Source organism: Symphodus melops, assembly GCF_947650265.1.
Source record: "Symphodus melops genome assembly, chromosome: 18".
Lineage (NCBI taxonomy): Eukaryota > Metazoa > Chordata > Actinopteri > Labriformes > Labridae > Symphodus > Symphodus melops.
In genome coordinates this window covers 4,189,519-4,203,754 of record NC_136708.1, presented here as the reverse complement: position 1 = coordinate 4,203,754, position 14,236 = coordinate 4,189,519, and the positions used below count along the sequence as shown (strand labels likewise).

General features: G+C 42.1%; 1 protein-coding gene across 8 annotated transcripts in view; it reads right to left on the bottom strand.

Moving 5' to 3' along the window:
• LOC306839691 (receptor-type tyrosine-protein phosphatase U-like) overlaps positions 1-8,611 on the bottom strand; it is a 203,289-nt gene extending 194,678 nt beyond the window's left edge. For 5 of the 8 annotated variants that reach the window (XM_079368505.1, XM_079368507.1, XM_079368509.1 and 2 more), the window contains exon 1: positions 8,317-8,610. In XM_079368505.1, the coding sequence (XP_079224631.1) occupies positions 8,317-8,386 (70 nt within the window). In that variant the 5' untranslated portion in view covers positions 8,387-8,610. Of the gene's footprint in view, positions 1-8,316 lie in introns of all 8 variants that reach the window. The other 3 variants (XM_079368506.1, XM_079368508.1, XM_079368511.1) reach the window with 1 other exon arrangement.
• Positions 8,612-14,236: the final 5,625 nt, after the last annotated feature.

Here is a 14,236-nt window from a genome sequence, read left to right as displayed (position 1 = left end):
TTTCTCTCAAACTTTTAATATCTCTTGTGCAGCGCAGGGACACTGGGAGGCCCACAGGTTTGATAACTGTGAACGGCTACTTTTTAAAGAGTGATATCTACAGCCATCCAGGGACCTGCACACCCGAAGTCCTGCTCTATATCACTGACTTCTTTACTTTATTCTTGTATCTCACAAAAATGAAGGGGAAGATATAAGAAGTTTGTAGTTTGGCCCTTAATCCAACTCGAGTTTATCAGCAACAGGGTCTTCCACATTAATAACACAGGGGACTGAGCATGGGAGCCCAGAAGGGAGAAGTCAGAGAGAGATAAAAAAAAAGAAAAAGAGGTAGCAGAGCTGAAAAGAAATAGCTCTCGGCATCAAGCGGTTCTGAGGAAAGGAAGCGAGTGAAAAGCCATTCTCGCAGTTTGGCCTCGATTGTCATCTCAATCTAAAGCGACACATGTGACAGCAACACCACAAAATCATCCAGTGGCGGAGCTCTGACCCCTGTTTGCTGAATCTGCAGCGAAGTCTTCTCTGCTGCAGCGTCGACTGCCTGCGGTGTGACTCACATCATCTTGTCATCGGCTGTGACAGGTCGGACCACTGAGGTTTCATGGCCGTGGAGAAGCTTGGACAATTGGTTGAACAGCGGAGTGTAAACACACCGTGAGCTAAGCAGCAGGAGCGATAAGAGGAATATTCATAAAGATTATTCACGGCTGGCTGTCAGCAGCGGCGACAAAATCCGGGAGGTAGAGGAATCTGACGGAGAGCAGGAGAGGACTAAACAGACAGGCAGCCATCACTGCAGAACAGTCATGCTCCTGCATATCTCAACACCGTGTCCAACTCATCCGTAATGCAAGCACACAGTTTCAGCTTGAACCAACAGGATTCCATATCATCAATCTCAGCTGCTATGTCTGTGTGCTGAGAGCAATGATTTCTGTACAACAGGAAGGGAAAATCCTGCCTCCGAAGCTCGGCACAGTTATCCTTCATCAATCTGTGATGTTGAGCTCGTTCCCAAGGCATGAACAGGCGCCCCATGACCCACCATCCCTCAACCTGCTTCGTCGACTTTCTCGATATGGCAATAAAAGTGTGTCCTTAAAAACCTTTTTGAAAGTAGTGCCTGTAGAATAGCCTGACAACAACATTAAGGATTCTGAATTCTTCACTTTAAATAGGGCGTTCTTTCAAAAAAGCCTTTTTCAGTTCAGATACACGATCAATAAAAAGCAGCTGCACAAAAGCGTCACCATAAGTGTTTCCATACCAGCAGAAAGAACACACATATATTTGCACTTAAGCTTTTTTCTGTATTCAGAACAATGTTATATTATTTTTTTTCCAAAAGACTGAGAGCTCTCACTGCTGATTGGCTGCAGTAAACACCGCCTCCTCCATGTTAGCGCATAGGCCAAACTTTCAAATCAAAAGACACGTCAAATAAACTTTGTCAAACCTGGTTACTTTTTAACAATGATGACTTTTGTCCAAGGATTCCTTTTTTCCTGAGTAGTTGTGTTTTAATTTGTTATTTGATGCAACAAGAGCAGATGAAAGGTCATGATTGACAGCTCTGTTGACCAATGCGGCTCCTTGTAGCATTCTTAGTCGGATTAGCATAGTAGAGGAAGAAAGGCGAGAGAAAACGTAATAAAAACAGTCGACACGGTCAGTGATCTTTCCATCCTCAAATCAGTTCCACTGTGAACTTTGACCTTTTAATCTGTAGGTTAATCTGTAGGTCGTTTTGTTAGGGGCGTGGCCTCACAGTCCCACCAGCCAGCTCCCGTTCTGCTTCTCTTGGCAACAAATGACATCACCAGTGCAATATGTCAGCACCTGTTTCTTGGCTGTTTTGGCTTTACTTTTTAACGACAGAAGGACGCAGGGTTGGCGATGTTAACAGTTTATTCCCTTTATTTTAAGAGATCAAACAAGAAATTAGTTTTAAAGGTCATTCAAAAAGTATTTGTTTTCTTCTGGTAGTGTCGTGGGGGAAAGATCGAAGCCTCCACTTTTCCTCAACTCGCAATTAAATGAAAAGAAAAAAGTACTCGTCCTCAACCTCCTCTCTGACGGAGCGAGCGCTGTTGATAGACGCTGCTTGTTGTAATTCCCCGAATGTTGATTCCACATCATGTTTGACGTTTTGTCTGACATGAAATGCAGATTTTTTTTTTTTTTTTTTTTTTTACAGAGACAGATCTCTCGTCTGCGCCATGGCTTCTCCGCAATCAGATGACATGCTGCAAAGCATCACCTTCACACTCTCATTAAAGCTACATCCATTGCTCCGCAGTATGTGAGCTCTCATGTTGAAACTGTGAGAACACTACGCTTGAACATTTTGATATGAAACACTTTGAAATGTTCGACAAATAAAGCTGCGACCTGAGAATCTATAGCTGGAAAGTCTTTTTTTTTTTTACTCTCTAGTCTGTGTATCTGCAGCAGCAGGTCCTATCAGTGAGGATAAATAATGATAAGAGCCCTCTGCACACTCTCAACACAAAGCAGATTCCAACATACAGATTCCACTTGCAGCTGACTCTCGAGCAGCTGAAGAGTTCACGCCAAGTGAATTCATTCTCTTCAACTATTCTACTGATGCCATGAGGCGTTCCACGCAGCAGATCATTAGAACGCCCGTTGAAATAAGGCTTTGTAAGAAAATGAAATGAGTCACTGAAGGAAAGAGTGAGCAATCACAAACCCAGCAGCTTCCTTAACAGTACTCCAAATTGAAATCCAACATCGACGTTCGCCGACACAAAAGGAGGCCTAAAAATGAACAAATTAACTTCATTGTCTCAACATTTTCAGCGATCAGCTTGACAGGCAGCGTGATGCCTGCTGGCACAACTCCATCTGCTCAGTAATGATTTGATGTTGATGAGGAGGGGGAGGGGGGGGGGACATTTCTACAAACACCTGGAGAGGCGACGCCGGTTGCTGGTTCCTCTCCCCACAAAGACGCCTCGTGGGTTCAGGCCAAAGCAGTCTGGCAGATCTGTCAGCTCCATTAACAACGCACGATGGTGACAGGCACGCACGAGCGGCAGCAGCTCTGTTAGATTAGCTTCATAAGCATGTTGCATAAGGAGATAATAGATGGAGATGGTCTGATTGCTAACGCCATAAATGATCAACATCTGGGTGAAAAAGAAAAGCTCTGCTGTAAACGATGACATGATGAATTTGTGGGGGGAAAAAAACACAAGAAAAAAAGTCATGAGTATGGTATGGTAGAAAGAGTCACTTTCAGTAAACAAAAAAAAATAATGGTTTTTTTTAACAGAGGTTGGAGAAACCTGAACCGAAAGGAGCGGTGTCCTCAAACAACAAAGAGTTTAAGAAAATCTAACTCAGAGCAAGAATATTGTGGATCGGTAAAAAGAAGAGGGGGGATAGATGGTTCAATGAATTGCCATGTGACTTCTCACAGATTAGTATGTTAGCTTGATGCTAACACAGAATGGAAATTGCCAATAAAGGGCTAACAGATTGAGCAACTTACAGTCATTTACTAATATTAACAAGTAAAATAGATTTGTCCTTAAGAGATGTTAAGTTTGTGTCTCAGCATCTCAGCAGTGTAACCTGGCATGAATGTTTTCTTCTTCTGTGGTTATCACTAAATGTTGTTTCCTCTCAAATCAAGTCTCTAAAATGTGAATTTCTCTGATCCGAAAAGTAAATCACATTATTTCAACACCTCGCAGTGAAGCAATCTGACTAGAACCTTGATGAAGGACACAAAGCATTATGACCCATCACTGTTGTCAACCGATGACTGCAGACACACACACAACACTGAACGACTGATGGAGCACAAGGATTTCAGTAAACACAGACACAAGGTCTGCGTGAGGCCACGTTTCTTTTCACAGGCTTCGCTAAAAGAGAAAATTGAGTCCAATCACAAGCTGACCCCTCCGACAATGATAACAGAAAACTTTTTCCCGTGATATATAAACAATCTTCTTGCACTTCAGTTTGCCAAGTCTCCTGGCTCACTCTACAGCTGTGATGATTAACAGTAACATCTTTCTGTCGAACACCTTCTCAAGTTCCCTTTAGCCACACTGCCAGTAAAAACTCTGCAAGGACACAGAGCGTTTGCCACATTGAACAATGAACATCTCACAAAAGCCATTACAGAGAGAGAGGGAGATGGGTGAGGAAAGGTCTCATTGGTTTCCATCTCAGCCAGGACTCTCGGCTGGCATCGGCCGCGACTTGTCCGTCTGTCTGTTTTTCGGTTGTTTGAGTACCTGCACTCACACTTTATTTCAACAAAAGAAAAGCAGGGCTTTTGTTGTCTGCCGGTGATATGCAACGTTTGTAATACCTTCAGAAAGGTAAGGGCTGGAATGTGGGCTGCACTTAATCATTTCAAATTGCTCATTTTTATCCATTTCAAGCTTAATTGCATCCATTTTTCTTCGGCAAGAGGTTCAATTATGAGCCAGGTTGTTTAGTTTGTGGCTTCTGAATGTGAGTCCCAAAGCTCTGAGGGCTTGTAGCTGTCCAGTAAACAATGTGGACCGGCTTATGCTGACAGATTTTAGAGATTTTTCTTCCTTTGTTAAAAAAAAAAAAAAAAAAAGGGTGTGAAAACAGCCCTCGTTTTTTTTGTTTTTTTTTTCCACCTCATTACCATGAGCTATAATTACTCTTGTGTACTCGTTTCTTGAACATCGTGTAGCCGTTATGCAATTCACCATTGTTCCATTAAGGAATCTCGTGTTATTTCCTTCAGAACAACCGCATTTCATCATTGCCTTTTGTGTGAGCATACGCTCCATTTTCTCCACATTTGCCCCTGGAGAGCCGTGTGTGCCGGGCTATTTTCTGTTGGATTAGCACGGATCCAGAACCACGTCGATACACACCAAGCCACATCTCGACATCCTCCCCCAGCAGCCTTTGTCAGCACCAATTTCAGTGTGGCCTTTTTCAGCTCAAATCTGTCCGACCGCTATCTCAGAGTGTTGGGGGCTGTATGTCAGCGCCGCTCAGTGTTGGGGTTCGCTCACATGGTTTCATTTCGGGATTACCTTCTTTCTTGGAGTCCTCTGAGCTAAAGCTAACAGGAGGTGGCTGGACAACACAGCAGGCTTCACCTCGCCTCAACAATCACACATTACTGAGGTTAAAACTACGGAGCTGACGCGCAAGACCTTCAGGTGGAGCAACACAAAGGCACTCCACTTTAATCCTGGAGAATCGCATACAAGGGCAACACAAAGTGAGAGAAGCTCTGCATCTGCTCTTTAAAGCTGCATGAAACATCCTGTCAAAGGTAATGAAACTTCAGCTCCCACAGATCATCCTATGTGACGCTGCAGAGCTCGTTACCTGAACACTTTCTCCTTGAGCTGTGAACAAAAACGTGAGAGAAGCAACGTGTCGAGAAAACGTCAACCTCACAACAAACATCTCCAGCCTGCGTCAGAGTTGGCGTGTCACTCTCTCTCTCTCTCTCTCTCTCTCTCTCTCTCTCTTGTCGAATGCAAACGCTAACCCAAAGCAAACACTCCCCCTCAATGGGGCTTTAAAGCCTTAGCTACCATCACAGCTGACTCACACATAATGATGCAAAACCAATGCGCTGATTTCTTACGACTTAGCTTCCATAATGTTAAATATTAAACTCAAAAAACAATACAGTACAAACAATGAAACCAAAGATTAGAACCAACATCCAAGATGTGAAGCAATTCATGGACTTGAAATAATCAGAGGGAAGAGTTATAATGAAGATCATGTCATCCATCTTTCTCTGTTGGGCTTATATCCTGACAAATTTTATCATAACAAAAATGATCAAGCATTTAGTGACCCGAGACGACACATATAGCATTGTTTTGGAGAAACGTTTGTGGACTGTGTCCAAACATTAAAAACTCCACCCAGATGTGACTAAGAGCTGCAGTTCATTTAAACGGAGATTGTTTCATATTAATCAGCCAGGTGATCGATGGATGGAGGCCGGCCTGCTTGTTGTTGAAACGTTCAGTCCTCGTCAGATCTGCATCAGTTATTTCATTCTGATTGACACGTCGACGAGGAGAAAATCAATCAGAAACTTATTTGGTTTTTATTTTTTTGTAATCATATAAATAAAAAGTGATCAAAAGTTTGTGTAAGCACACGTCAGCCAGGGCCTTAGATGTGTCATTTTATATGGAAACAAACTGTCGTACATTATTGATAACTGATAAAGAAAGTAACTGGTTGTTGCTGAAATGTTATTCTGAGATTAACTGAAAAATTAATGATACGATAACGTTTCTGGATATAAGCAGCTATATCACTTTGTTTAAGTGGAGGCTTGAAATTAGGCCTGATGTGTGTTATTTGTTCAACACAACAGTCCACATTGTGACACACACACAGAATTAAAGAGGGCTTGCTATTTGCAGTAACGCAGTTTGTGCTTCTGAATATCTGTCCTTCCATCCGTCCTTGTGAGATTAGCTGATAGCTAGATTTAGCATCATCCAACTGCATCAATAGTGTCAAAGCTTTTTTTTACTGTATACACAGACCTTCTTAAAACTGGTCAAATATTCACAAGTGTTCCATTTTATTTACTGCGATAAATTCAGACTTTTGCGTTGGGTTCATCGTCTCGTTTATCGACTGTGCTGCGTAAACTGTAAATCAGCAAACACCTGATGAGCGAACAGATGATCTGGGTGTCTAATCTGAGCGGGCCTCATAACGCCAGCATTCAGCACTTGAAGGATTCTCTGTGAACTGAACAGCTTTCAGTCATGTGAAGCCAAACGCAGAGACAGGAGCGGTTTGTGTTGACCTGTGTGCGAAGCATCTCCCACGAGTGTTGAATGTTTACAGCAGAATTCATTCCCAGCTATTGAACTGAAAGCATGCCAGCTGGCTATGAGACAGTCTTCTCTGTAGTCCTTTGTAATCTCATAAGACCGTTGGCTTGTTCCATTAATTCATGCCAACAGAACACGATCCCGATCCTGGAGAGCAGGGAGTGGCTCAGTGCACGTCTGTTCAGCAACTGGTTCTGGTGGCAGCGTAACTGATACTCATGAACCCGAGTATTTATATCGTCGCTGCAGCGCTCGCACCAGTTGCAGAGCATTCCTGAGTTGCACTTGTACTTGACTCTGAGTTGAGAGAGTTTTTTTTTGTTTTTTTTTTATCATACTCCACAGTGTTCCTGAAAAGACAAGGTTCAGAGGCCTCGGAAATCTTCCAAAAAAAAAAAAAACGCTTCATCGTTCAAATGTGAAAGTCGCCGCAGGCAAAGTGGAGAAAAAGGTTTGAACTCCAGTTTGGTAGAGGCTCAGTGGATTTCAGGTATTATGGCTGTAAAATCGGAGTTTTCCTCTCTGAGAAGAACTCTAAAATGATCGTGTGTCTATCAGTCTCTTTGATATACACAGAGAATATTTGGATCAGCTGCCAAGTGCTTGCATTCAGAGCACACGACTGACTTTATTACTTATTCATCTCCACTGTTTTGTTTGTAGCAGCAAATAAAATCAAAACGTCCTCTGGATTTGTTCAACACACTTTTGCCTCTAATGGCTGATTTGGCAATTTACGTTAAACAAGTCGACCAATTTAATCCCTGAATCAGCAGCTGATTATGCTCAATCAATGCTATTAACATACAGGCAAGACAGCAGCAGCAGCACATACATCAGCAAAAAAATATATATATATATCTTTTCATAGATGATTTCACACTGGGATGTAATCTAGATTTACAGGAGACATTGGTGCAGAGAATGGGTGCTGCTATGTACTGAAGTCTTGACAGTGAAAACATGACAGTCATGATGCTGAACGCACTGGGCAGAGATGGAGAGGGAGAGAATTTTAATGCATAATAATGCCTCCTTTATCCCTTTATTTATCAACTTTTTCTGGTTTAACTTTGCAGATTTCATCTTCGGAGGGGTTGCCCTGAGAGAATTTTCCCCAATAGGCTGCCACTGAGTCGTGTACTGAAATGATGCTATGATTATACTCAAGAGGATGCAGGAAATTCCATATTTCATGCCCACTGGAATATTAACGTTGCACTGTGTGCACCAAGGAGAAAGTTCAAACGGTACTTGAATACAGCAAAGCGACATTCACACACTGGAGAGACAACTTCAGAAGTTAACAGACGCCAGCCTGACTTTCGACATGTGTGTCCATGAGAGGAAAACAACCACTTTAAAAGCCTGACAGTTTACTTTGAAGCAGCAGCTCTGTTAGTTAAGAGAAGTACAGGTGCGTAAAATGTGCGTAAAATGCATCGCATCATTTATTTCTTTTTACCTGTTGGTCCTTCCATGCCGTCTGCGTAGATCCTGACGGCCAGCATCAGTAGCAAAGCTGCTGAATACATGTTGGCAGACGAAGTAAAGTCCAGGTCGTTTACTGAAGAAAAATCCTAAAAGCAAACTCCAGCAGCAGCAGCGGCAGGACTGGAGAGAAGTTGTGCGCTCAGCTCCCATTCATCGCCGGATCCCTCTGCAGAAGCGCTGCCTGCCTGTCTGCCTCTCTGCTCCCTCACAGCCCGCACAGGGAGCATCTGATCTCGAACTAAAGCGTTCAAAAAAAGAGAGCCCCCCCTTTTTCCTGTAACGGCTCCGCTACTTTTTGCACTGTCAAGCGAGAAAGTGGGGCGCAGGAATGCGGGTCTGCGGCGCCTCCATGTGGCCAGGAGGGGGATCTCACAAACAATGACTCCCAAACCATTTCATACAGTAGTACCGAAACACGCAGTCACGTTCACATTACATGGAACAATTTTGAGACTCTGGTCTCTGGTCTCCTTTTAAAGCTAAAAGGGTAGACATTTTCCCAAAAAGCTACTAAAGCTGTGTCTGACCTTGATTTAACGTTTATGTTTCACAAACATCATGCATTAAATATCCTTTCCCTGATTTCTGTGGTTATATTTTACATTTCTTTGGAGCAACGGCTGATGTTGAGTATGCTGAAAAGAAAAGCAACATTTCTCCACATTTAGCTCCAAAGTGCTCTTAAAAATTGCTGGCATTTACAAAAAATTTTCGAAATGTGTTTGTTTGTTGTTTTTTTTAAGTTACAGAATTTAAACCCTTTAAATAAACGTTTGAAAGCAAAATGTGGAGAAGTACATTTTCAGAAAGCATATCTTTAATATCTGCGCCCCATATACTAGACAAATAAACCCCAGACTTGACTTTAGCCTGTAAATAAATAGTGCCTGAGTGACGTCACCCGTTGGTTTCTGAAAGTCCTATTTTGGAAGTTAACATGGTGGCAGCCATGTTGGAAATGTTATCAAACTTTTGATCCACCGACAGGCAGAGAGCTGGAGCAGAGGCAGGCTTCAAGTCTCCTGACAAAGCAGTGAGATCAATTGTAATTAGATCTGTCACGTCTCTAATTATGCATAACTCTTAACCATTCATATTACCGAAACAGATGACTTGTAACAATATTCCCCTGTCAAGTGTGTGTCGATAAAGGCATTGACTAATAAGACCAAAATCGTTTTGGGTTTGTTTTTTTTGTATCAGGCCGTAAACATGGTCATTTCTGCAGTAAAAACAGACTTTTTGAATATGTGGTCTGTGTGTGTAAAATCCAGGTCTGTTGGAGCCAGACTCCAGTGGACACCTGAGGAAGTGCAGTTTGTGTAAACTTCTGCACTTCCTCATTTTTTAACAATGGAAGTTACTGTTTGGACCGGACAAGTCCAGGACCCCTCCCCCCTAACTCTTCCTCTCTGGTCATAATATCTATATTCCCATCTCCCCTTTTAATCTCTATGTGTGGGTTGGATGTAATTCATTTGTTTTGTTCTATTATCCCGATCTAAATCCCTTTTCCGTTTATTTCTTTCTTTTTGCACTTTTTCCCTGAATCTTTCAAAACTGTGTATCAATTTGATTGTGCTTGAACTCAAAACTAGTTTAATGTGCTTTTTTACAAGGAGCTCGAGCAAAAAGTTTGTTATGCCCTGAGGTTAGTTTAGTTATCTGTTTGTCAGGTTTTTCCTTACTGGCTTTACAAGCGTAGTCCTTTCTGCACCAGGAGCTGGACCAATCACTTTCTGTTTCTCTATAGGTTCATCATTAGAAACTTTGGTCATCCATAAATATATTGTACTAATAATCTCAAACTAACACAGACTATTTTACCTTGACAGCTTGTGTTCCAGCCACAGATGAAATGCCTGTGGCTATGCTGTAGTATGCTGCTGACTCTGTTTCCAGCTCCAGCAGAGCTGAACTTCATCCAACCCTGACCTCACAACGCTCCTGTTGGGATTCACTTCGATTAATGTTTATGTAGCTGCGTGTTTAATGCCGAACAGATTTAGAATTTAAAGTTTTGATCTATAGTTCAGATTTTCTCTAGCATTGGTATTTCCTTCCAGATTCATTTTGTCCAATTAGTCTTGACAGAGAATTTATTTGATCTGAACTAAGGTGGAACTTCAAGTCATGCGTGTTATTTCTGCATGCTGCAGACAATCCACAGCAAGAAGCAGGTGTAAAAGAAGACGTGCACACATGGGAGAAAGTATCCCAAGAGTGTGTGTGTGTGTGTGTGTGTGTGTGTGTGTGTGTGTGTGTGTGTGTGTGTGTGCATGCTGCTGCTTTGTTCATGTGTTGTAGCAGATGACAGCTGATATCTTCACACATTTTTTGATATTTTTTCTGGAATTGGAAACCAAGTCGTCTTCTGTCACAGAACACTACCTGCTGCAGGTGCACTGTGTGTCATTAGCTTGTGGTTCCAGGAGTAAACTGAGATTTGTTTTAGAATGTGCACCATGTACGACTGAGCTTGGTCATTAACTTTTTGCTTGTCGAACCCTTCATGCTGTCACATCTTCAAAGCCGAAAAAAAAAAAAAAAACATTCAATTACAGCAAAATGGAAGAAAGAAACTCACTCTACAGCACCCGAATATGCTGCGTTTATCTCTATTAACAGATATTTGTTCGTACTCTTAAGGTAATTAATGTTTTTTTGACCGAAATGTTTTGATTTTTGTTTGCAGCCTGAGGACTATAAACCAATCACGTTGGAGCAGACTTGTATACAGGGCTGAAAAGAGAACAGAAGAGGGGAAACAAAAGGGACAAATTGAAATCCTGCAACCAACTGTCCCTCGTTTGACAGCAATTGCTCCTTTTCTTTATCTCTATAAACACATATCTGCATATGAATGTATACACATCCTGATGCTTACATGTTTTCTCTCATTTCCATTCTCATTCTAAAACCGAACCATCCAACACCCGTGATAACATAGAGCGAGTGAGAAAGGATGGAGCATAAGAAACTGGCCCTGGTTTACCACAAGCGACGTTGCACTGCTGCAGAGGGGAGGAGATTATTTGATTATGTCGTGTTTGATTTTCACTCTTAAATTGAAGATTATGTTTTAAATAACTGGGTAAAATCATTTTCAGGGTAAGGACTTCTTTCGAGCGACGTTTGCTGACACTCGGTAAAAAAAGAAGCTTACTCATACAGTGCAAAGTGAAAAATCTGTCTTCCAGAAGTCCAAACTAAATCAAGAACAGGCAAAAGACAAGAAGGCACAGAGAAACATCAGAGGAAGATGCACAACTTACAGGAAAGGAAGAGTACACAAACACTCAGGCCTTGTCCACCCGTAGCTGGGTTTTTGTAAAAACGAATATCCTGCCCCCTCTGCCTAGAAGAAAATGTACGTACACACGACCTCATTTTTAGAAAAAACTTCATCCACACTAAACCGCGTTTTTAAACACATTCAGAAGCATGCCGGACCTTTAGGTGGCAGTAGTTCCCCAAATCCTATCCAATCAGAGTGAGCTTCCGTCTCTCGACGTCACTTAATAAAATGACCGTCCTAAACGTCGTCCTTAGCCTGTCTTCTTGAACATGGAGCAGAATCTGGGCTTGTAAAAGCAAGCAAGAAAAAAGCGCCTGGACAAAAAACAGCGCCAAAATCGTTGTGAGGGCATCCATACAGTTTCTGAATGTAAACACAGGTCGCATATGTGACGTAAGAACATATTTTGTATCAGGCAGGGACGTTTCAAAACGTAAAACCCCGGTTATTGACGTCCACATAACGCATAAACGGAGAATTTGCAAATCTTCACTTTGGTCGGAGGTTTTTAAAAGCTTCATTTTTGATCTGCATTTTCATGTGAAGGAGGCCAAAACAAGATACGTCTGGACGGGGCGTAAGGCTTTGTTCAAACTGCCGCCCAAATCAGAATCCGATCTCACTGACTGACTGTCTATATTACAAATTGCAACTGATCAGATCATCCCGCCCTTATTGACATGGTCTGATCCACATTGATTTCTATGGTAACAGGCTACGTCCAGGAAATACAAAAGCAAAATGGATGACAGAAAAGTGTGTCATTTCAGACGAACAATCAGGTGGAGTAGTCTGTCCACGGGCTTGTTTTACTACATATTTGCTGTTTTCTTCCAAAGCTTAGATCAGTTTGTATAATGCACCTTGAATTAACGTCTGGCTTGCCAGATCTACGTCGTCGTTGCCGGTGGTGTCGCTCAGCGAGTGAGGCAGCAGACACATTGACCGAGTCGTTCAGATTGAATCCAATTTAAATCACATTTGAACGAAACCACCCGTGTGTGTGGTTTGAATGAAATTTGAGAAAAATCGGATATGGTGGTTTATTGTTTCCAGACTGGCAAAAAAAACAAACTACATCCAATCTGGATGTGTTAACAAATAACAGATTTGGCGGTGCAATGTGAACAAGGACAGAATATAGTCCAGGTGAATGGAAACAGTTGTGACCAACAAGACACAGGGGGAACTGGAGAGGCCAATCAAAGCAGAGGGAAACACAAGGGCAGGGTGTAACACCTGACATGAACAGGGACCAGAACTACAAAATAAAACAGGAAATGCTAAAGATTGAGGAGGGTGAAAGGACAAAACTACACTTGAAAATAGCATACTAAATCTAGATTTATTTTTATCCATCCCACCATTGATTTGAAACTTCAGCTGTTTGTCTGGTGTTGAACCGAACTAAAGTAATCGACTCCCGAGGCTCTGCAGTTCGAATGGCTGAAAGGTTACTTAATGACCCTGCTTGCACAGGACACTTACACCCCCCTTGCCTTCGATCCTCCTCTAGGTCTTTCCAAAGTGACAAGGCCACAGTTTAAAAGTCTCTGGATAAATACCCCCCCCCCCCCCTGTGATGACCACCTGGGCTTTTATTTCCAAAATTATCATCCTCACAGCAGGGTGAAGTGCAGCCAACTCTTCCCTATACCTGTTAAATTTGTGCAGCGGCCCGAATCCTCTTGGCTGTGGCTCTGGATGGCATGGAGCCATCATGCTGCTCACTACTGGACTGCTGGCTGCTTCAAAGACAGGAAGAACTGGATCAAGACTCTTTATAACCTCCTGCCTATGAAACATTGATTTTGTAGCCTCCAGGCTTTTAACTTGTGTCTGGGAGATATTTATTTCTTGCAGAATGGTACTTGGGGTGTGCGTGTATGTGTGTGAGTGTATGGAGGGTATCGTGAGCTTGCTTCATTTGCCTGCCTGTAATAATTCAATGTGAATTTTTAAGCTGTTGGGAGAGGTTGATGTATTGCTGTCAGTGATAAAGAGCTCCACATGCCCTTCAGATCTTATAACTTTCTCTGTGCTTAAATTAACACTCACTCATAAAGAGCTTATATTACATGTTATATAACAAGTTCATCTGCAAGTATTAATACTGCTGTATTTCATGTCACCTGTGTTACCAGTATTAAATTTGAAACTATAAAAAGGTGTTGGGCTCAGAGCTCCAGTTTGTGGTCATGCATGGAGGCATCCTTTTTCTTTGACCCACTCCTTTAAAATGAGTTTGTCTTTATATCATTCTGTTTAATAGCCTCAAAACACATCAGAACATCTGAGCTTGTGCAAAAAACTATATACTAATACTGAAACTGCGACTTTTCTAAGATTCATTTTTTATTATATTCCCTTCATGGACATGTGTGGCAATGATGAGACGGAGAGATTTTAGCAGCGATTATCAGGGGACTTGGGTACTTTGTAAAATGTTTTTTTGCTGTCTCAACAGGCATTGCAGGGAGCTCAGTTGCAGCAGCATTTTTGGTTTCCTCTTCCATCTTTCAAAAAGTAAACACACATACTGGAAGGCTTATATACGCCGAGACAACTTTTAAGGCTTAAGCCTCTGAATGGT